The sequence below is a fragment of the Heterodontus francisci genome, chromosome 29, assembly GCF_036365525.1.
Source record: "Heterodontus francisci isolate sHetFra1 chromosome 29, sHetFra1.hap1, whole genome shotgun sequence".
NCBI lineage: Eukaryota > Metazoa > Chordata > Chondrichthyes > Heterodontiformes > Heterodontidae > Heterodontus > Heterodontus francisci.
The window spans coordinates 8666719-8688160 of NC_090399.1; the positions used below are offsets into that span (position 1 = coordinate 8666719).

The 21442-nt window shown below is 50.6% G+C and overlaps 1 protein-coding gene and 1 long non-coding RNA gene across 2 annotated transcripts in view; one reads left to right on the top strand and one right to left on the bottom strand.

Annotated features, from left to right (window-relative positions):
• The window catches only part of ppt2b (palmitoyl-protein thioesterase 2b), a 63463-nt gene that overhangs the window by 9208 nt on the left and 32813 nt on the right, over positions 1 to 21442 (top strand). Inside the window, exons 2-3 of the mRNA XM_068009397.1 lie at positions 482 to 635; positions 12533 to 12628. Of these exons, the coding sequence (XP_067865498.1) occupies positions 482 to 635; positions 12533 to 12628 (250 nt within the window). The remainder of the gene's footprint in view (positions 1 to 481; positions 636 to 12532; positions 12629 to 21442) is intronic.
• LOC137346102 (uncharacterized) lies at positions 2482 to 19946 on the bottom strand. The gene is made up of 2 exons (XR_010968652.1): positions 19487 to 19946; positions 2482 to 3352 (listed from the first exon to the last, which is right to left on the bottom strand). It is a non-coding gene; the product is annotated as an uncharacterized lncRNA (long non-coding RNA).

Sequence of the window (21442 nt, forward strand, 5' to 3'; positions counted from 1 at the left end):
GTGGTGCCTGGAATTGGACACTATACTCCAACTGAGGTCTAACCAGTGTTTTATAAAGGCATTAAGTCTGGGTCACCACAGCGTACACTTTACAGCTGCTACTGCTGAGGCAGCTGGAGGGCGGAAGCAAATGGATGCTGTTTATTGAAGTGTTTTGTGGTAATTCACACGTATGTTTGTGCTGGGAGCAAGGAGAGTTTGTAGGTTTGAACAGACTTTTGTTCTTGTCTTTTGTGTGGTTCAATTGGGTTACAGAATGATTTGCCTGCTTAACGATAGCAGCACTTCAAAGGTAATTCGTTGGTCGTCAAGCACTTTGGGACAGGCTGAGGATGTGAACAGTGTTGCATAGATACAGAGTTGTAAGTTTTTTTCGAGTGAGCTGTAAAACTTCTGGTTTTAAATAGCTTGAAAGAAATGGGCCCAGTAGGAATTCTGAGAACTTATCAACGGAGGGGTCTCCTTTTCTGTCTCACCTCAGACACATCCAGGCACCAATGTGACTGTCATCGACCTGTTTGATCACACACAAAGCCTGAAGTCTCTATGGAGTCAGGTGGATGGATTCAAAGAGGTCATCTATCCCATCATGCAAAATGCAGCAGACGGAGTTCACATGATATGTTACTCACAAGGTATGGCCTGTCGGGGGGGTTGCCGTGGGTTTCAAAAATATATTTCAAAATGTTTTAACAGTGAAGATTAAAGGCAGGTGTGGCTGTTATTCATTAAGTTGTGATGCTGACCCCATAAGACCTGGCTAGAATACAGATGATTGGCTGATTTCTCCTGTCAATCAAACCTGGTGAGTGCACTATGTTAAGGGAGTGGGATTAATTTTAGGCACGTTATTTTTACGATGTAACTATCCTCCACTCACAGCACTTTACTGGAAAAATAACATTGCTGTAGTCAGGAGACTTTCTTGCACAGTTTTGATCATGAGGTCGGTAAATTAAAATTACAAGTCCTGCCTTGCCTCTATCTCACTGGCTGACACAATGGTGTCAGTGGTGTCACTATTCATTTCCACCACCTCCAGTGTGATGCCACATCGAACACACCTTCCCCTCTCCTGTCAGCATTCCGAAGGGATCATTCCCTCTGTGACACCCTGATCCACTCCTCCATTACCCCCGACACCTCGTCCCCTTCCCCTGCAATCGTGGGAGGTGTAATACCTGCCCTTTTACCTCCGCTCTCCTCACTATCCAGGGCCCCAAACACTCCTTCCAGGTGAAGCAGCGATTTACTTGTGCTTCCTTCAATGTAGTCTACTGTATTCGCTGCTCACAATGTGGTCTCCTCTACATTGGGGTGACTGCTTTGCGGAACACCTTCGCTCAGTCCGCAAGCATGACTCTGAGCTTCCAGTTGCTTTCTATTTTAATTCACCATCCTGCTCTCATGCTCACATTTCTGTCCTTGGCCTGCTGCAGTGTTCCAGTGAACATCAACGCAAGATCGAGGAACAGCATCTTATCTTCCGATGAGGTACTCTATAGCCGCCTGGACTCAACATTGCGTTCAACAATTTCAGAGCATGACTGGCCTTTTTATTATTTTATTTTATGACCACAATTGTTGACAACGCGATCGGTAGGTGGCGCTGTTTTGGCACATGCGCAGATACAGCATGTGCCACGATAACGTCACAGCCTGCGACTGTTGCAGCTGCCAGGACTAAAGATGGCGCTGCTCAAAAAATCACAGAGATGAAACCTAACAAACACGTGGCAGAATACAATGGCCGGAGTGAGAGAGTGGAGCGGGCCGGGGAGATCAGCGCGGGGAGACCAGCGGTAGCGGTGCCGGGGAGTGGGGGGGGGAGAAAGAGGGAGGGGAGGAGAAAGAGGGAGGGGAGAGGGGGAGAAAGAGGGATAGGTAAGGAAGGGGGGAGGGGGAGAGAGAGGGAGGGGGGAGGGAGAGGGGGAGAAAGGGGGAGGGGGGTGCGAGTGGGAGGGGTAAGGAAGGGGGGAGGGGGAGAGCTGGGGGGAGAGGGAGGAAGGGGGGAGGGGGAGAGCTGGGGGGAGAGGGAGGAAGGGGAGAGAGTTGGGGGGGGGGGGAGCAGCGGAACGGAAGGGGAGTGCCTTTTTCTGTGCATGCGCCATAAACACAACAGCAAAAGACTTACTGGCCAGTCCCTGGACCCGGTGACACCAAGGTCTTCGCACGCTCGCTCCCCGCGGCTCTCTACGGCCTCTCGCTTCCGGCCCTCTCCATTCAGCCGTTCCCTCCAGCTGCGGATGCCCAATCCAGTTGCTTTCTCCCCTACCCAGTTGCTTTCTCTACTTCTCCTCAGTACTTCAGGCATTGCAACTGTTTGGTCCCTGCATTTTGCGTGCTCCCTCTCCCCACCCCTCCCCGCACTCCCCCTCTTCACCCACCCCTCCCTCTACCCGCCCACCATAGTTGAATATCTGAAGTGCAGTTGCAAAATCGGGGAAATAGCATGCAAAACAAAACCTCAACAATTCTGGGTTTAATTATTGAAAAGTTTTATTAAGTTCATTAAGTATCCGAGGAACTGCTGTGCATGGATACATGAGTGTTGTGTTGCCAGCATTCCCGTGAGACAGACAGGCCGAGTCTCTGCTATGCACAGCTAAAGAGATTGTTCCTGGAGAGCCTTGTGGTGAATAAAAGCTTGGCTCTCTATTTCACTACTGTATTGTCCATGTGAAGAAGGCAAAGTCACAAGAGTCTGAGCTCAGTCTATTCTTGGTGAATGTTCCCCAAGCGCATCCCAATGTGCATTCCCAATTCATCCATAATTACAATGTTCCTTTCCACATCGTGATGAGCTCCGCAGCATGATCCAGTTGCCTTCGTTGCTTGAATGCTGACCTTAAGTCTCAAGGATTGTTTGCTCGACGGCATGTTTTACATGAAAAGAAATAAAGCAAATCAGAGTCAGAGCTGCCTCCCTCCATCCACTGAAATTACTGTTGCGCACACCTTTTTAAGTTCTGCAGTGAAGGCACCAATTGATAACGTCGCCAATGAAGCACTTATTACCCACCTCAGATGCAGGAATCAGCACATCCTTGCGTCCTCTCCTGCACTGCCTCCTTTGCTGGAATGCCGTCCTTAAGTGTCAAGGATGGTTTTCTCAAGGGCACGTTTTACATGAAAGAAAATAAGGAAAGAACATCAGTGTCAGAGCTTCCCTCCCTCCAATGGAATTACTGTTGAGCATGCTTTGTGTTCTGCGGTAAAGGCATGTACTGATAACACCGCCAATGAATCACTTAGTACCCACCTCAGCTGTAGGAGGCAGGATGATGTTATTGCCCCTATCTCGTGATGGTTCAATGCTGCTCTCAGGGCAAACATGAATGATGTGAGGGTGCTGGAAAAGAAGCACATTTGTTTTGGGCTATGAACATAAAGCTGGCCATTTAGCCCAGCAGTTCCCTGCCAGTGGTTATGTTTTTCGTGCGTCTTTCCATCCATTCCCATTTAATCCTGCCTACTACTATCACCAGTTGTGTTCACAGCAAGAGCATTCACATTTCTGCTACCACTGGACACGGCATGCTTGTTTCTTTTAGTGCTCAGTCTCTTCTTGCTGAATGTTCCCCAAGTGCTTGACCCCTTTGGACGCCCTCTCTGCTTGACAGGCAGCAACTGGCAATTGCGGAGTCTCACAAGGCTCTGCATGGTTGTTTCAACGTCGGATGGGGAAACAGGTGGCTGTGTGTCCATGAGCACTGCCCTGATGGGTGTAGGAGCAGGTAACTGTGTGCCCATGAGCACTGCCCTGATGGGTGTAGGAGCAGGTAACTGTGTGCCCATGAGCACTGCCCTGATGGGTGTAGGAGCAGGTAACTGTGTGCCCATGAGCACTGCCCTGATGGGTGTAGGAGCAGGTAACTGTGTGTCCATGCGCACTGCCCTGATGGGTGTAGGAGCAGGTGACTGTGTAACTGAGCAGCAAGGAGAGGGTACCGCAGGTAGGGGAAGTGGAGATTTGAACAGGCAGGCATATGTATGGTCCATCAGATCATTAGGCCAGGGGGTGAGACGCTCAGGATCCAGGGTTTGTGACACGTGACTGATGTCCAGCGCGCGGCCACCTCCATCCGAAGGTGCTTCCGGGCAATTGTTGGGCATAGTAAATGGCTCCATCTCATCAGCCAGTCCTTGCTGCCAGCGGAGAGTCTGTTGCCGCAGCCAGTCCAGTCTCCTCATGAATGCTGCCGTTCCACTCTGCAGAACGGCCTGTTGTAGCTGGTACAATTGATCTGAAAGCAAGCGGTATTTTTCATTGTGGCTGAGGGGCCTTGGCTGTTCCTCTGTAATCACAATGGCAGCAGCCATGCCTGTCGTCGTTGGTGTCTGAGATGCACGCCAGCGACAATTGGGGGCGAGCCTGTCCAAAGGCAGACCCAGATGCCTCTGCACAACAACAGCATGTTTGCAGGGCAACAAAGTCTGAATGGAGAAGATGCAGCTTCAGGTAGCCTGGCCATCATGTATCTGCAGTGTGTACTGTTTGGCGCCAGAAATCACAGTCACTGTGCCTTCATCCTGCTACATGCGGTGGCCCAGACAATGGAACTGTTTTCAGAGCAACTCGCAACAGGGACTGGAGAACATGCGGTGGCCCAGACAATGGAAATGGTTTCAGAGCAACTCACAACAGGGACTGGAGAACATGCGGTGGCCCAGACAATGGAAATGTTTTCAGAGCAACTTATAAAGGCAGAGCAACTTACCTTGGAACAATCTCCTGTGTCAAATAAAAATGAAGTCTCCAAAACGAATAAATAATTCAGATAAAATGCCCGACGAAACCTCCCCTCCTTCCACTTTCAAAAAGTCGCGCCGAAGCTTTGACGCATGCGCAGAGGCCAAACTGGCGCGTCGGCGAGGAAGACTAAATAACGCGATGACGTCATCTGCGCATGCGCACAACCTTACCGGCAGGTCGGACCGCAGCGCATGCGCAGAGATGAGGAGACTGTGTGCGCATGCGCGTACCGCGTCGTCTGCACGTGCGCAAAGCGGTCCTGGTAAGCCGGACCACAGCGCATGCGCAGGGGGCATGAGACCGTCTGCGCATGTGCGCACCGCGGCGCATCCTGATGATGTTGTCCGGAGATGAAGTAGCGTTGTCATGAATTACTTTGTTATTTTTTAACCATGTGCCTGCCTTAAACTTGGTTTCTTGTGTTGTACTTTTGAACAGAGCTGCTCATTATTCTGCCATTAACACTCTCTCTGGACAAATGCTTTGTCTTTCACCACAACCATTAACACACTCTTTGCCTTTGTCCCAGGACAGCTTTGTTATTTAATTTCACTTGCGCTCTGCCCTATTACACACCTTCCTTTTTGTTCTCTAGCCCACCACTGTGCCCCCACCCCTTCACTTGCTTAAAACCTGTTACAATCCAAACCTTTGCCAGTTCTGATGAAAGGTCAGACCTGAAACAGTCAAACGTACCGGCGGACACTGCATGCTCCTTCTCCAGGGACACCCGGGCGCAAACGTAACCGTGGAAGAGGGGCAGGCAATCAGGGAGGACAGAACCCCGACGGCCTGCAGCCTGGACCTGTGAATTGCCATCTTGGCCAGGCCCAGGAGCAGACCGACGAAGAGATCCTCCTCCCAGCCCACGCCCCTCTGCACCAGGTGCCCAAAGATCAGGAGCGTGGGACTGAAGTGCAGCCAGAACTTGAGGAGCAGCCCCTTCAAATACTCAGAGGGGCTGCAACCTCGCACACTCCATATATATGTGAAACACGGACTTGTCCAGGCCGCAGAAAGTACAGGCTGCCTGGGAGTCCATGAAGCTACTTAAAAGTCTATTGCATGGGACTGCCCTGTGCAACACCCTCCACCCCAGGTCCCTGATGTAAAGGCGGAAGACTCCCGCATAGAGAGACCTCCATCGGGGTTTCCCCTCGCCGCTAGATGGCAACGTGGACCGCCAGGACGTGTCCGGCTGGCTGACGAGGGCGAGGAAGTGGAGAGTGTGCAGGAGCAGCCCGTACAGGAAACCCCTCCGCGCCGATTCGAATGGCATGGAGGGCATTTCCGAGAGGCGGCTCGGCTTGTTTGGGACCGGCTCCCGAGGAGGGGTTCGGGGCCTGGGTCCGATGAGCAGTTCCGGCCGAGCGGGGGTCAGCTAGCCGGGAGCGCTCTGCTCTCCTGAGCCCCCTCGCCACCCGCAGTGAGGGGCGTCCTTGGGGCTTCGGCTACTCCTCCGCCCGCCAGTCTGTCCCCGGAGTCGGCCGCCCGGACAGCCGAGACACTCTGCTCTGTCGGCGGGGGAGTGCCCTGACTGGAGGCGACGATGTTCCAGACGCGGAATAGATCCCGATAAAAGCCAGGCAACTCCCTCAGAGAGGCGCGGCTGACTGTCTCCGCCGGGAGCTGCGTGTCGTCTTGAAGGCAGTGACGCTGGCGCAAAAAATACGTCGCCAGCGCACACCATCTGGGAGGACACTCGACGTACAGGTATCTCTGCAGGGTCCGACGGCGGAGAGTCGCAGCTGGGTGCGGATACATACCAGCAACTGGCCGCCGTCCTCGATCGGGAGACTCAGGACCGCGGCAGAGATCCAGTGTTTCCTCTTGCCCCAGAAGAAATTGACGAGTTTCTTCTGGATCTTGGTGGCAAATGCAGGGGGCGGGGCCAAAGTGACCAACCGGTACCACAGCATCAGTTGGTTTATGACCAGCGCTTGGCCCATGTAGGAAAACACTCGGAGTAGTCCTGTCCAGCGCCCCAGCCGAGTGGTGACTTTCACCTCCAACTCCTGCCAGTTTGTTGGCCAGGCTTCCTCAGCGGGGCTAAGGTGGACTCCCAGATAGAGGAAGTGCGTGGTGCTCCACGCAAAAGGTGTCAACTCCTCTGGCAGGGAGTCCACCCGCCACTGACCCACCAGGAGTCCGGAACATTTCTCCCAATTGATCCTCGCGGAGGACACGGCAGAAAACGTCTGCAGGCAGTCGCGCATCCTCCGCAAGTCAACTGGATCTGTGACCGTGAGGAGCATGTCGTCAGCATAAGCCAAGAGGATGATCCGCATGGCCGGCTTGTGCAGAGCCAATCCCGTCAACTTCCTGCGAAGCAGGCACAGGAAGGGCTCCACGCAGATGGTATACAATTGGCCGGACATGGGGCATCCCTGATGCACTCCTCTCCCAAAGCACCGTCAAGGACCCGTTAACCTTGGCTAGACACGCTGCGGCGGTGTATAAAAGTCGGACCCAGGCCATGAAATGCGGCCCGAGTCCGAAAGTGCGCAAAGTCCCGAAAAGGTATTCGTGATCAACCCTGTCGAACGCCTTATCCTGATTGAAGGAGAGAAAGGCGACCGACTGACCAGTCCTCTGGGAAAGATGAATCAGGTCCCGGACCAGGTGGATGTTGTCCTGGATGGACCGGCCTGGGACCGTGTAGGACTGGTCGGGGTGGATCATGTGGGCCAGCACGGAGCCCAGGTGGGTAGACATAGCCCGGGCATATATCTTATAATCCGTGCTGAGGAGAGAGACCGGACGCCATTTATTAAGCAGGCGGAGATCACCCCTCTTCGGCAGCAGGACGGCAAGGGGCATCAACGCCCTGAGGAACTCCACGGTCAACCGATCCAGCCCTGGCGATTTGCCCCTCGAGAGCTGGTGGAGGGCGCCAGTCAGCTCTGTCAATGTGAGCGGAGCCTCCAATTCTTCGGCGCCGTCCGGGCTGACCTGCCGCAGGTCCTCCCACAAAACTCTGCGTGCGTCCTCGCTGGACGGATCCGGAGAGAACAACGCACTGTAATAAGTACGGACCAGGAGGCCCGTTCCCTCCGGATCCATGATGGAGGATCCGTTGTCGGCCAGCAGCTCCCTGCCATTTTTCTAGCGAGTACAAGAAGGGTGAGGCACGGTCCAAATCTTCCAGGATCTGGTTCCGCGACCTCACGTACGCACCTCAGGACCCCATGAGCTGCAGGTCCTTCAGTGCGCCCTTCTCTTTATACGCCTGCCACAGGGTTGGGTCCACGACGGCATGACCGAGGCGGGACTCCAAGTCAAGCACCTCCCTCTCTTGCAACCCCTGCAAGTCGCGAGGAAAATCCCTGAGTTCCGCCGTGGGGATGAGAGGAGACTCGGTAGGAGGCACGAGGGACTCCACCACCTCACTGGCGATGGAATCAAGGTCGTCCTCCGTGTCCCTCCGGGTCATCACCGCCAGCGGCCGACACGCCCACCACACACTGTGGGGGCCAGCTGGTCCCACATCCGTCACGATCCCTCCCCCAGGATCGATGGTGGAGGAGTCCTCTCTGGGTTCTACTGTGAAACTATAGCCTGTGGGTGCCAACAGTTCAGGACCACCCTCCACCTCCGTCCCCAGGCCAATGAGCGGTCCAGGGGAGACGGACGTTCCCGACTCCGGAAATCCAGCTGGAGCCAAGACCAGAGGCGGAGAGAGGAGGCCATCTCCCGCTCCGCCAGCACCCACAGGCCCAGCAGATGGGGCAGTATTTTCGGTTATAACCGGGTTGGGTGTCTCCTGGTTGTGAGTGGATTCTGGCTGGGAGGGCCGACCTCTCTGGGCTTCCCCCTCCCCCCCACTCAGGGCACCTGACCCAGTGGCAGAATGGGAGGCGTCCGCAGGCTCCCCCACCACAAGCAGGGCCCCACTGGCTTCCCCCAGAGGGGCCACATGTACAGGTGTCTCCCCCTGCCCTCCATCCTGAGGGGTAGGGAGCTCCTGCTCAGGCTTTGCAGCCTTGATGTTGGTGGTGGTGGCAGGGGGAACCTGGGGACCCGAAACAGGAGACAGCTCCCCTCCAACAGATGGAACCTGCACCTCAGGGCCCCTTGTTACCTCTGTGGAGGGGTGCCTTCTCCTCTTTTTCCCCACTAGGGCGTGGAGGCTCAGAGACCTCCATGTCATCAGAGGCTTCCGCATCCTCCTTTTTTTTTTTAAAGCTACCCTGGGTCTGAGCCCAGCCCTGGGACAGGTGGATTCTGTGGGAACGGGCCTTGGGCTGAGCTCAGGCTCGGTTGTGTCACGGTGTCCAGGGGATCTGCCTCTTGCTGTTTATTTTTGCTCCGCACCTTCCTTCCACCCGGACAGCCACTCCCCTCCCCGCCGGAGGCTGTGAAAACTAAAGCCTCCGGAACCGACTGAGCTGTGTCTGTACGATGTTTGGGGGGAGTGGGAGGAGGTGCAGTGGTGCCACCCTGGGCCGCTGAGGTGGAATTGGCAGCCGGGAGGTTGGGGCAATTCTTGCGAACGTGCCCCACCCCCTTGCAGGCACAGCACCGGGCCCTGTCTAAGGTCCAGAAGACGTGATAGGCCATCCCCTGGAATTCCACATTAAATTGGCCCTCCGAGACCACCTCCTACGCCAGCTGCATAAATAGCTGGCGGTGGAAGGAGTAGACATGTTGGAGGCTGTGCTTCTGAAGACAGAGCGGGACTGGGGTGATCCCCGACCTCACCTCCCCCAGATGGTGCAGGTGGGGGAGGAGAAGCTCACTGGGAATGAAGGGCGGGACGTTTGATAGCATGATCCACTGCGCAGTGGCCCCCAGAGGGTCCACCGGCAGGAAGGTCCCCCCCACGGTGATCCCTTTACTCAGGGCCAGGGACACCGCCCGCTCGGTCTTCAAAAAGAACACAGCCTTCCCGACAACCTCGGCCATTGCCTTTACACAGGCCTCAATAGACATGTTGGGGTGGGGATAGCTCTACACCCCGTGGCTGGATGTTATCAATTTAAAGGGTGACTGGGCCACGAGGGCAGCTGCATAGGTAGTAGAGGGCCCCGCCACCAGTGATGAAGGGCTTGCCATGGGTCTAAGAGCTAAACCCACCCCAAATTGTGGGCTTGCACACCGAATAACAAAAGATTCACAGAAGATATTGAATATGTATTAACAAAAAACAAACAAACAACAGGTTAGGGGAGAGGCTGAGGGAATGGAGGAGAGTAAAGACAGGCAGTAAGGGATGACTTGCTTTCTGGAGGTGGTGCTCACAGCACACTTAAAACAGTTTTTGCACTTAGTCTTCTGGTTGGGGGAGGCATCTTCACGTGGGTCAGCTGAAGCTGCCCAGGCACTATCTATCCCCTTCCGTCTGTTTAGCCAGGCAGCTTCAGCTGACCCAGGCTGGGCAATTGGGGTGCTAAGGGAGCTTCACTGTGTGCTTGTTGCAGCAGCAGCACAGGGTCCTGCTGAATTGGCAGCCCCACCCCTTGTTGTTCCGGCCACTTGTTCCTCCCCCAACAGTCCAAAGCAAAGCAAGTTACTGGTGTTCAGCACCCACCTCCAGACAAAGCCTTGTTTCCAACAAAAAATGTCTCTCTTCTTTTTAATGGTGATTGTTGTTGAAGCTTTCCCTCTGCTTGGTTGTAACTGCTCCCCCTTGCTCAGTGTAGCTCCTCTCTCCAACTCTGCAACCTCCAACTGCCACCAGCACTCTCAACTGAGGCTCATTGCTACAATCAACACTCCAATTAGCCAGCAGCCAACCCCGTTTTTTTTTTCATTTTACTATTTATTGTCAACTTATGTACAGCTGTGCTTTAAATCCTTGATGGGTACAGCATCACACGAATCCTGTGCCCAATTGCCTTAGCAGGAAGGTTACTGCTGAACTTGGCATGCACCATGCCACTGTTTCCATGAGCACGGGTCACTTTTCCCCAAATGACATGAGTCTTGTTTGGTTTACCACCAGGAGTAACAGTGTTGTTCTTTGCTGTACCTGTCCTGGGAGTGTTTGATGGACAGTGTAGAAAGAGCTTTACTCTGTAACCCCGTTCTTTTTTTTTGTTAGAGGGAGCTTTACTCTGTGTCTAACCCCTTGCTGTATCTATCCTGAGTGTGTGTGCTGGGACAGTGTAGATGAAGCTTTATTCTGTATGTAACCCCATGGAGTACCTGTCCTGGGAGTGTTTGATGGGACAGTGTAGAGGGAGATTTACTTTGTGCTTTTCTGGGAGTGCTGGATGATCTAAAAAGCAGAAGATTCTGTGGACACTTCCGCCACATTGGAAAATGAGTTCAGTCGTTGTGCTGGTTGAGAAACCTTTTGTCGTTTTTTCTTGACCAAGCTCTTCCTGTTTCTGCGGTGACTGCAATTCTCATCCTGACATCACCAGCCCTCAACTGCACAGCAATGCTCACAGTCTGAAGGTGCTCTATTGATGTGTCTTCTGCTCTTCTTCAAACACCCAAACACTTGTGCTAAAGTTTCTCTCACTGCTTCTGTACAGAAACTGAGCAGTTTGCAGAACCCTGAGCTGCGGTGCAAACTGGCCACATTGAAGCATCTGTTAAAAAAGATGAGAACCTTTGTGCCGCTAAACCAATGGTGACGATTGTTACTGCACAGGCCATATCACGTCACCAATAGTGCACTATTTTATTACCAATTATTTTTGTTAATTCATTCTTAGGATGTGTGCCTTGTTAGCAAGGCTGGCATTTATTGTCCATCCATATTTGCCGTCCAGAAGGTGGTGCTGAACCTTCTCCTTGGCCCTCTGCTGTATGTATGGTGATGGTGTTGGGTGGAGGGTTGCAGGATTTTGACCCAGTGTTTAATATGGTGTGAGTCAGGACTTCACCCTGTGCTAAAAGCACCACTCTGCTCGAGTCATTGCAAGATATTTTCTCCTGATTCCATTTTGCACTCTTGCTGTCGATGGATGAGATGTTAGTAGCCTTTGACAATGGCGACAGGGGGGTCTTTTTGCCTCTTATCAATGCAAATATTGAGTAGTTATTCTCCCCACCTCCATCCCATTCTGCTCAGTGACAGCCTGTGATTTCACAGTTCAAGACTATGTCAGGAACTCATTCTGAGATTGGAGAATATTTTTGGCCAGGAAGCCATGCGTCATGATGCATTGGGTTCTGCCACACTGACCTCATCACATGACAAGAACACCACCACCTACAAGTTCCCTTCCAAGTCACACACCATCCTGACTTGGAACTATATCGTCGCTGGGTCAACATCCTGGAACTCCCTTCCTAACAGCACTGTGGGTGTACCAACACCACGTGGACTGCAGCGGTTCAAGATGGCAGCTCACCACCACTTTCTCAAGGGCAATTAGGGATGGGCAATAAATGCTGGCCTGGCCAGCGATGCCCATATCCCATGAACGAATAAAGAAAAAGTGTACACTTAACAGCCAACTGGACTTGATGGTTCCACCTCTCTCTCCTTCCCTCTCCCCCCACATCCCCCATCTCATTCCCTCCCCCACCTCTTTCCCTCCTTCCCTCAAAAGACCAGTCAAGAGCTGTACTCTATTGAACGGAACCAATAATCTTTAGTGCGTTTGTGGGACTGAAACTTTAAGCAGAGATTTTAGTGTTTTAATGAAGGATGTTGAGCACCTCTTCAACACAACTGTCCCTCGACAACCCAGCACTCTGACTGTATTGGGGTGAGAGTTAATTCTTGGCAGTCTGAATTGCCCTGAAAAGCAGTGAAGGTTTCTGCCTGATTTCTGCCACTTGTTCTTTAAGAAACTGAGTATGTGTTCTGTTTTTCAGGTGGCCTGGTCTGTCGAGGTATCCTCTCTACGATGCCAGATCACAATGTGGACACCTTGATATCACTGTCCTCTCCTCAGCTTGGCCAGTACGGAGGTGAGTTCCAGGCTCTTCCCCCGTACCCCCACTTGCTCACCATGTGACGAGGGGCTGAGAATCAGGAGAATCAGGCTGAGAAGTGAATGAGAGCTGGATGAGGCAGAGGGTTAGACATGTATTGGGAGCAGCATTCAAACTGAGTCCAGGCACACTGATCTACGGGACAAGAACTTACATAGTCTCAACCCAGTGGTTTGGTGACATGAGCTTAAAGCACAAACTGCTCCAAGTGGTTCTCACTCCAGGTTCTGAGTCAGAGGGTCATGGGTTCAGGTCCCACTCCTGAGAGTTGAGCATAAATTTTAGGGAGTGCCGCACAGTCATCTTTCAGATGAGACGTGAAACTGAGGCACCGACAGCCCTCTCAGGCGGATGTAAAAGATTGCATGGCTATATTTCAAAGAAGAGCAGGGAAGCTTTCCCCAGTGTCTGGGCCAATTTATCCCTCCACCAACATCAGAAAAAAATGGTTAATAAAGGTAAATATTTCTTTCTCCCTGTAATCACAATCGGCTATGTTGCACAGACAAGGCACACAGTGACAAAAAGTGTGTGTCTCTGTGTGTTCCTGTCGAACACTGACTGACCCTCACTGTGTGTGTGGGGGGGAGGAGGTCTGTGGAACAGTGACTGACCCTCACTGTGTGGGTGGAGGTGAGGGGGTCTGTGGAACAGTGACTGACCCTCACTGTGCGTGGGGGGGGAGGGGGTCTGTGGAACAGTGACTGACCCTCACTGTGTGTGTGGAGGGGAGGGGTTCTGTGGAACAGTGACTGACCCTCACTGTGTGTGTGGGGGGGGAGGGGGTCTGTGGAACAGTGACTGACCCTCACTGTGTGTTCGGGGGGAGGGGGTCTGTGGAACAGTGACTGACCCTCACTGTGTGGGTGGAGGGGAGGGGGTCTGTGGAACAGTGACTGACCCTCACTGTGTGTGTGGAGGGGAGGGGTTCTGTGGAACAGTGACTGACCCTCTTGCTGTGTGTGTGGGGGGGAGGGGTTCTGTGGAACAGTGACTGACCCTCACTGTGTGTGTGGGGGCGAGGGGGTCTGTGGAACAGTGACTGACCCTCACTGTGTGGGTGGAGGGGAGGGGGTCTGTGGAACAGTGACTGACCCTCACTGTGTGGGTTGAGGGGAGGGGTTCTGTGGAACAGTGACTGACCCTCACTGTGTGTGTGGAGGGGAGGGGGTCAGTGGAACAGTGACTGACCCTCACTGTGTGGGTGGAGGGGAGGGGGTCTGTGGAACAGTGACTGACCCTCACTGTGTGTGTGGAGGGGAGGGGTTCTGTGGAACAGTGACTGACCCTCACTGTGTGTGTGGGGGGGAGGGGGTCTGTGGAACAGTGACTGACCCTCACTGTGTGTTCGGGGGGAGGGGGTCTGTGGAACAGTGACTGACCCTCACTGTGTGGGTGGAGGGGAGGGGGTCTGTGGAACAGTGACTGACCCTCACTGTGTGTGTGGAGGGGAGGGGTTCTGTGGAACAGTGACTGACCCTCTTGCTGTGTGTGTGGGGGGGAGGGGTTCTGTGGAACAGTGACTGACCCTCACTGTGTGTGTGGGGGGGAGGGGGTCTGTGGAACAGTGACTGACCCTCACTGTGTGTGTGGGGGCGAGGGGGTCTGTGGAACAGTGACTGACCCTCTTGCTGTGTGAGTGGAGGGGAGGGGTTTTGTGGAACAGTAACTGACCCTCACTATGTGTTTGGGGGGAGGGGGTCTGTGGAACAGTGACTGACCCTCACTGTGTGTGTGGGGGGAAGGGGGTCTGTGGAACAGTGACTGACCCTCACTGTGTGTGTGGAGGGGAGGGGTTCTGTGGAACAGTGACTGACCCTCACTGTGTGTGTGGGGGGGAGGGGGTCTGTGGAACAGTGACTGACCCTCTTGCTGTGCAGTGCTGTCGAGAGCAGTCACTCTAACTGCGTCTTTGCTGAGAAGGAATCAAACCTAAAAGCAGGGATATGGTATTTACCAAAAGAATATTTCACTCCATTTCATCCCCTCTAGTATTTTACAAAGTGCTTCCGCAGCCAATGCTGTGTTTTTGAAATGTAGTCACTGTTGTAATGTATGGATTTGCAGAATCCACATTTTCATCGCTCTCTGGTTAAAGAGGTTTCTCCTGAATTCCTTTATTGGATTTATTATTGACCATGTCGTAATAATGGCCATTAGTTTTTTTACTGTCCACCCACCCCACTACCCACCCCTCTCCATCCCAATAAGTGAAAACATCACCTCTACTCTATCCCATTGAATTACTTCATAGGTCATACCTCTATCGGGTCACCCCTCAGTCTCCTTTTCTAGAGAACAGAGCCCCAGGCTATCCAGTCCTTCCTGATAGTTAGAACCTCTCAGTTCTGGTGGAGATTATTTGGCCACGTCTGAGTGGAGAATACCTTTTAAAGGTATCATGTTGAACGTGCCAGATAAATACCTACCAAAAATCAGCAACGTCAGATTAAATAGTGTGATCCTCAATGGACCAAGAAACCAACTGCAAGTGTCACAAAGAGAAACAATTACATGCACACATGTGAAGAACTGGAGAAACCGAGAGAGCTAATGAGAGAACTAGTCAAAAGCATTGCATCAGGGGATAAACAGGGCAATAAATAAACCTTTCAGTACTGCGATGGTCAGATGAACATGGAACAGTGGTGGGAATATGGAATTAGGTCACAGAGCAGCCATGATCTCATTGAATGGCAGAACAGCTCGAGGGCTTGAATGGGCTCCTCCTGTTCCTATGTTCCTACAAGGAATGTCAGAAGGACGAAATCCCAGGAAAGATGCAAACAGAATCAGAACTGAAGATGAACACAAGACAGTTGTTACTCTGAGTGATTACTTGCTCTGGTTTTGAATAATCTTTTGCTGACTAAACACAGGAGGGTCAGGATGTGAGCCTTTACCTCTTCCTGTGTCTCTGACACCCTTTACTGGGGACCCAATCTGGAGTGACAGACTGTTGACTACACCAGTTCTTGCTCATGTGACCAGTGATTTCAGGCAGCAGGAATAACAATACTGGCAGTGAAGTTTCAATCTGCAGAATTTAATGACAGTACCACACAGATCAAAATGAATCACCAGCGGGGAACACAGAGGCTGTTTGGGTGAGTGGGCAAGAATATGGCTGATGGAATATAATGTAGCAAAGTCTGAGGTTACCCACTTTGGTAGGAAAATGAGAAAAAATTAGGATATTTATTGAATAGTGAGAGACTGCGAAATGTTTACTTTCAGAGGGACCTGGGTCTCCTTGTACATGAATCACAGAAAGTTAATATCCAGATAGAGCAAGCGTTAAGAAGGCAAATGGTATGTTAGCTTTTGTTACAAAAGGATTGGAGTAGGAGTAAAGAAGCTTTACTACACTTTATACAGGGTATTGGTGAGGCCATAGCGGGAGAATTGTGTGCAGTTTTGATCTCCTCACCTAAAGAAGAGCATCCTTGACATCAAGGGAGTGAACGAAGGTTCACCGAGACTGTTGCTGGGATGAGGGGTCTCTCTTGTGAGGAGAGATTGAGTCAACGAGACCTCATTGAAACATATAAAATTCTCAAGGGGCTTGACAGGGTAGCTGCTGAGAAAATGTTTCCCCGAGCTGGGGAATCTAGAACACAGGGTCACAGTCTCAGAATAAGGGGTCGGCCATTTAGGACATAGGTAATGAGAAATTTCTTTACTCAAAGGGTTGTGAATCTTTGGAATTCTTTATTTTGTATTTGTTTCATGGGTGGTGGGTGTCACTGGCAAGATCAACATTTATTGCCCATCCCTAATTACCCATGGGTAGGTGGTGGTGAGCTGCCTTCTTGAACCGCTGCAGTCCATGTGGGGTAGGTACACCCACAATGCTGTTAGGAAGGGAGTTCCAGGATTTTGACCCAGTGACAGTGAAGGAACGACGATATAGTTCCAAGTCAGGATGGTGTGTGACTTGGAAGGGAACTTGTAGGTGGTGGTGTTCTTGTCATGTGATGAGGTCAGTGTGGCGGAACCCGATGCATCGTGAAGCATGGCATCCTGGCCAAAAACGTTCTCCAATCTCAGAGCGAGTTCCTGACGTAGTCTTGAGCTGTGAAATCACAGGCTGTCACTGAGCAGAATGGGATGGAGGTGGGGAGAATAACTACTCAATATTTGCATTGATAAGAGGCAAAAAGAGCCCCCTGTCGCCATTGTCAAAGGCTACTAACATCTCATCCATCGACAGCAAGAGTGCAAAATGGACTCAGGAGAAAATATCTTGCAATGACTCGAGCAGAGTGGTGCTTTTAGCACAGTGTGAAGTCCTGACTCACACCATATTAAACACTGGGTCAAAATCCTGCAACTCTCCGCCCAACACCATCACCATACATACAGCAGAGGGCCAAGGAGAAGGTTCAGCACCACCTTCTGGACGGCAAATATGGATTTACAATAAATGCCAGCCTTGCTAACAATGCACACATCCTAAGAATGAACTAACAAAAATAATTGGTAATAAAATGGTGCACTATTGGTGACGTGATGTGGCCTGTGCAGTAACAATCGTCACCATTGGTTTAGCGGCACAAAGGTTCTCATCTTTTTTAACAGATGCTTCAATGTGGCCAGTTTGCACCGCAGCTCAGGGTTCTGCAAACTGCTCAGTTTCTGTACAGAAGCAGTGAGAGAAACTTTAGCACAAGTGTTTGGGTGTTTGAAGAAGAGCAGAAGACACATCAATAGAGCACCTTCAGACTGTAAGCATTGCTGTGCAGTTGAGGGCTGGTGATGTCAGGATGAGAATTGCAGTCACCGCAGAAACAGGAAGAGCTTGGTCAAGAAAAAACGACAAAAGGTTTCTCAACCAGCACAACGACTGAACTCACTTCCCAATGTGGCTGAAGTGTCCACAGAATCTTCTGCTTTTTAGATCATCCAGCACTCCCAGAAAAGCACAAAGTAAATCTCCCTCTACACTGTCCCATCAAACATTCCCAGGACAGGTACAGACCGGGGTTAGATACGGAGTAAAGCTCCCTCTACACTATCCCATCAAATACTCCTAGGACAGGAATAGCACAGGGTTAGATACAGAGTAAAGCTCCCTCTACACTGTCCCCATCAAACACTCCTAGGACAGGTACAGAAAAAGAAAAAAAAAAACGGGGTTAGATACAGAGTAAAGCTCCCTCTACACTGTCCCATCAGACATACCCAGGGCAGATACGGAGTGGGTTAGATACGGAGTAAAGCTCCCTCTACATTGTCCCATCAAACACTCCCAGGTCAGATACAGAGTGGGTTAGATACAGAGTAAAGCTCTCTCTACACGGTTCCCATCAAACACTCCCAGGGCAGTGACAGTAGGAGTGAGATGTTCATTTTTCTTCTGCACTGCCCCAGCAGAGTTCATCAGACATTCTATTTCCCAAATCTCAGCCTCTTGGGGATAGAGAGAGAAAGAGAGAAATGTGTTGAAATATGTCCAGAACCAATCAGTGTTTAAAACTAATGCCTCTATTAATAAATAGAGAGTGAATTGTGAAAAAACTGTAAGTGCTGTAAATACTCAGCAGGCCAGGCAGCATCTGTGGAGAGAGAAACAGGTGACCGTTTCAGGTCTGACCTTTCATCAGAACTGGCAAAGGTTTGGATTGTAACAGGTTTTAAGCAAGTGAAGGGGTGGGGGCACAGTGGTGGGGTAGAGAACAAAAAGGAAGGTGTGTAATAGGGCAGAGCGCAAGTGAAATTAAATAACAAAGCTGTCCTGGGACAAAGGCAAAGAGTGTGTTAATGGTTGTGGTGAAAGACAAAGCATTTGTCCAGAGAGAGTGTTAATGGCAGAATAATGAGCAGCTCTGTTCAAAAGCACAACACAAGAAACCAAGTTTAAGGCAGGCACATGGTTAAAAAGTAAAATAAAATAATAAAAAGGCCAGTCATGCTCTGAAATTGTTGAACGCAATGTTGAGTCCAGGCGGCTATAGAGTGCCTCATCGGAAGATAAGATTCTGTTTCTCGATCTTGCGTTGATGTTCACCGGAACACTGCAGCAGGCCAAGGACAGAAATGTGAGCATGAGAGCAGGATGGTGAATTGAAATAGAAAGCAACTGGAAGCTCAGAGTCATGCTTGCGGACTGAGCGAAGGTGTTCCGCAAAGCAGTCACCCCAATGTAGAGGAGACCACATTGTGAGCAGCGAATACAGTAGACTACATTGAAGGAAGCACAAGTAAATCGCTGCTTCACCTGGAAGGAGTGTTTGGGGCCCTGGATAATGAGGAGAGAGGAGGTAAAAGGGCAGGTATTACACCTTCCGCGATTGGATGGGAAGGTGCCGTGGAAAGGGGACAAGGTGTTGGGGGTAATGGAGGAGTGGATCAGGGTGTCACAGAGGGAAATATCCCTTCGGAATGCTGACAGGAGAGGGGAAGGTGTGTTCGATGTGGCATCACGCTGGAGGTGGTGGAAATGAATAGTGACACCACTGACACCACTGTGTTAGCCAGTGAGATAGAGGCAAGGCAGGACTTGTAATTTTAATTTACCGACCTCATGATCAAAACTGCGCAAGAAAGTCTCCTGACTACAGCAATGTTATTTTTCCAGTAAAGTGCTGTGAGTGGAGGATAGTTACATCATAAAAATAATGTGCCTAAAATTAATCCCACTCCCTTAACATAGTGCACTCACCAGGTTTGATTGACAGGAGAAATCAGCCAATCATCTGTATTCTAGCCAGGTCTTATGGGGTCAGCATAACAACTTAATGAATAACAGCCACACCTGCCTTTAATCTTCACTGTTAAAACATTTTGAAATATATTTTTGAAACCCACGGCAACCCCCCCGACAGGCCATACCTTGTGAGTAACATATCATGTGAACTCCGTCTGCTGCATTTTGCATGATGGGATAGATGACCTCTTTGAATCCATCCACCTGACTCCATAGAGACTTCAGGCTTTGTGTGTGATCAAACAGGTCGATGACAGTCACATTGGTGCCTGGATGTGTCTGAGGTGAGACAGAAAAGGAGACCCCTCCGTTGATAAGTTCTCAGAATTCCTACTGGGCCCATTTCTTTCAAGCTATTTAAAACCAGAAGTTTTACAGCTCACTCGAAAAAAACGTACAACTCTGTATCTATGCAACACTGTTCACATCCTCAGCCTGTCCCAAAGTGCTTGACGACCAACGAATTACCTTTGAAGTTCTGCTATCGTTAAGCAGGCAAATCATTCTGTAACCCAATTGAACCACACAAAAGACAAGAACAAAAGTCTGTTCAAACCTACAAACTCTCCTTGCTCCCAGCACAAACATACGTGTGAATTACCACAAAACACTTCAATAAACAGCATCCATTTGCTTCCGCCCTCCAGCTGCCTCAGCAGTAGCAGCTGTAAAGTGTACGCTGTGGTGACCCAGACTTAATGCCTTTATAAAACACTGGTTAGACCTCAGTTGGAGTATAGTGTCCAATTCCAGGCACCACTCTTTAGAACAGATATCAAGGCCTTGGAGAGGGTGCAGAGGAGATTTACTGGAATGGTAGCAGGGATGATGGACTGAAAAAACAAGGGTTCTTCTCCTTATCGGTTATGGGGAGATTTGATAGAGATGCTGAAAATCTTGACAGGTCGTGATAGAGTAAATAAAGAAAAATTGTTGCTAGTGACAGAAAGATTGGCAACCGGAGGTCACAGATTTAAAATGATTGGAGAGACAACCAGACATTACAAGAGGAAGCTTTTGTTTAAAATAGCAAAGTATTGTGATCTGGAACACACTGCCTGAAAGGTTTTTTTAAAAAAAGAGAAATTAGATAAATTTTTTTTAAAAGGAAAAATTTGCAGGATTATGGCAATAAGAGCAGGGAGGATAATTGGTTCGCCTTTTCAGAGAGTCAGCACAGGCATAACGGGACGAATGGCCTCCATTTGTAATGTATCATCCCACGTCCACAGATATGAGCCACCCATCAGTACGAGCACGAAGGACGTTGTACCTTTAACAAGAAGCTCAGTGGCACTGACCAAAAGTTACAAGCATACAGGGCTGATTAGAATCAAAATCCACCATCTCCAAGTCTGTCACCTCACGTGGGTGAATATAAAAAAGCAGATTTAAGGATAAAAAGAGCCTTTCGATAATCTCTTTCAAAGGGACTTTACAAGCAGCTGATAATTTAACATCCTGCTGAACAAACAAAATGCAATGTCAGTCACTGATGTTATTTTGGGAAGATCCTTGTGTCCTAAAATATATGTTCAACTTGAAACTCTCCTCCTGTAAACAACATGGAATAGATGTCACAACACGAACTTTTCTGGCAGCTTGTATGGAAGTTAAAACCCTTGAGTGTTTCTGGAGACTCTCTGGAAGTCAAGGATCCTTCCCTTTACAATAGTTTGAAAATCTGACAAGTCTCACTGATGATTCAGGGGTGAATGTGATACTCGGAGGAATACTGAGGCCACAGTGAGCAGGAAGGATCCCAGAGTAGGGGTAGGTTCACCCACAGTACTGTTAGGGAGTTCAGGATTTTGCTCCAATGACAGTGAAGAAACGGCGATATAGTTCCAAGTCAGGATGGTGTGTGGCTTGGAGGGGAACTTGCAGGTGGTGGTGTTCCCATGCATCTTCTGCCCTTGTCCTACACGGAAGTGGTTGCAGGTTTGCAAAGTGCTGCTGAAGAGGCTTGGTGAGTTGCTGCAGTGCATCTTGTAGATGGTACACACTGCTGCCACTGTGCATCGGTAATGGAGGGAGTGAATGTTGATGATGGTGGATAGGATGCTGATGAAGTGGACTAC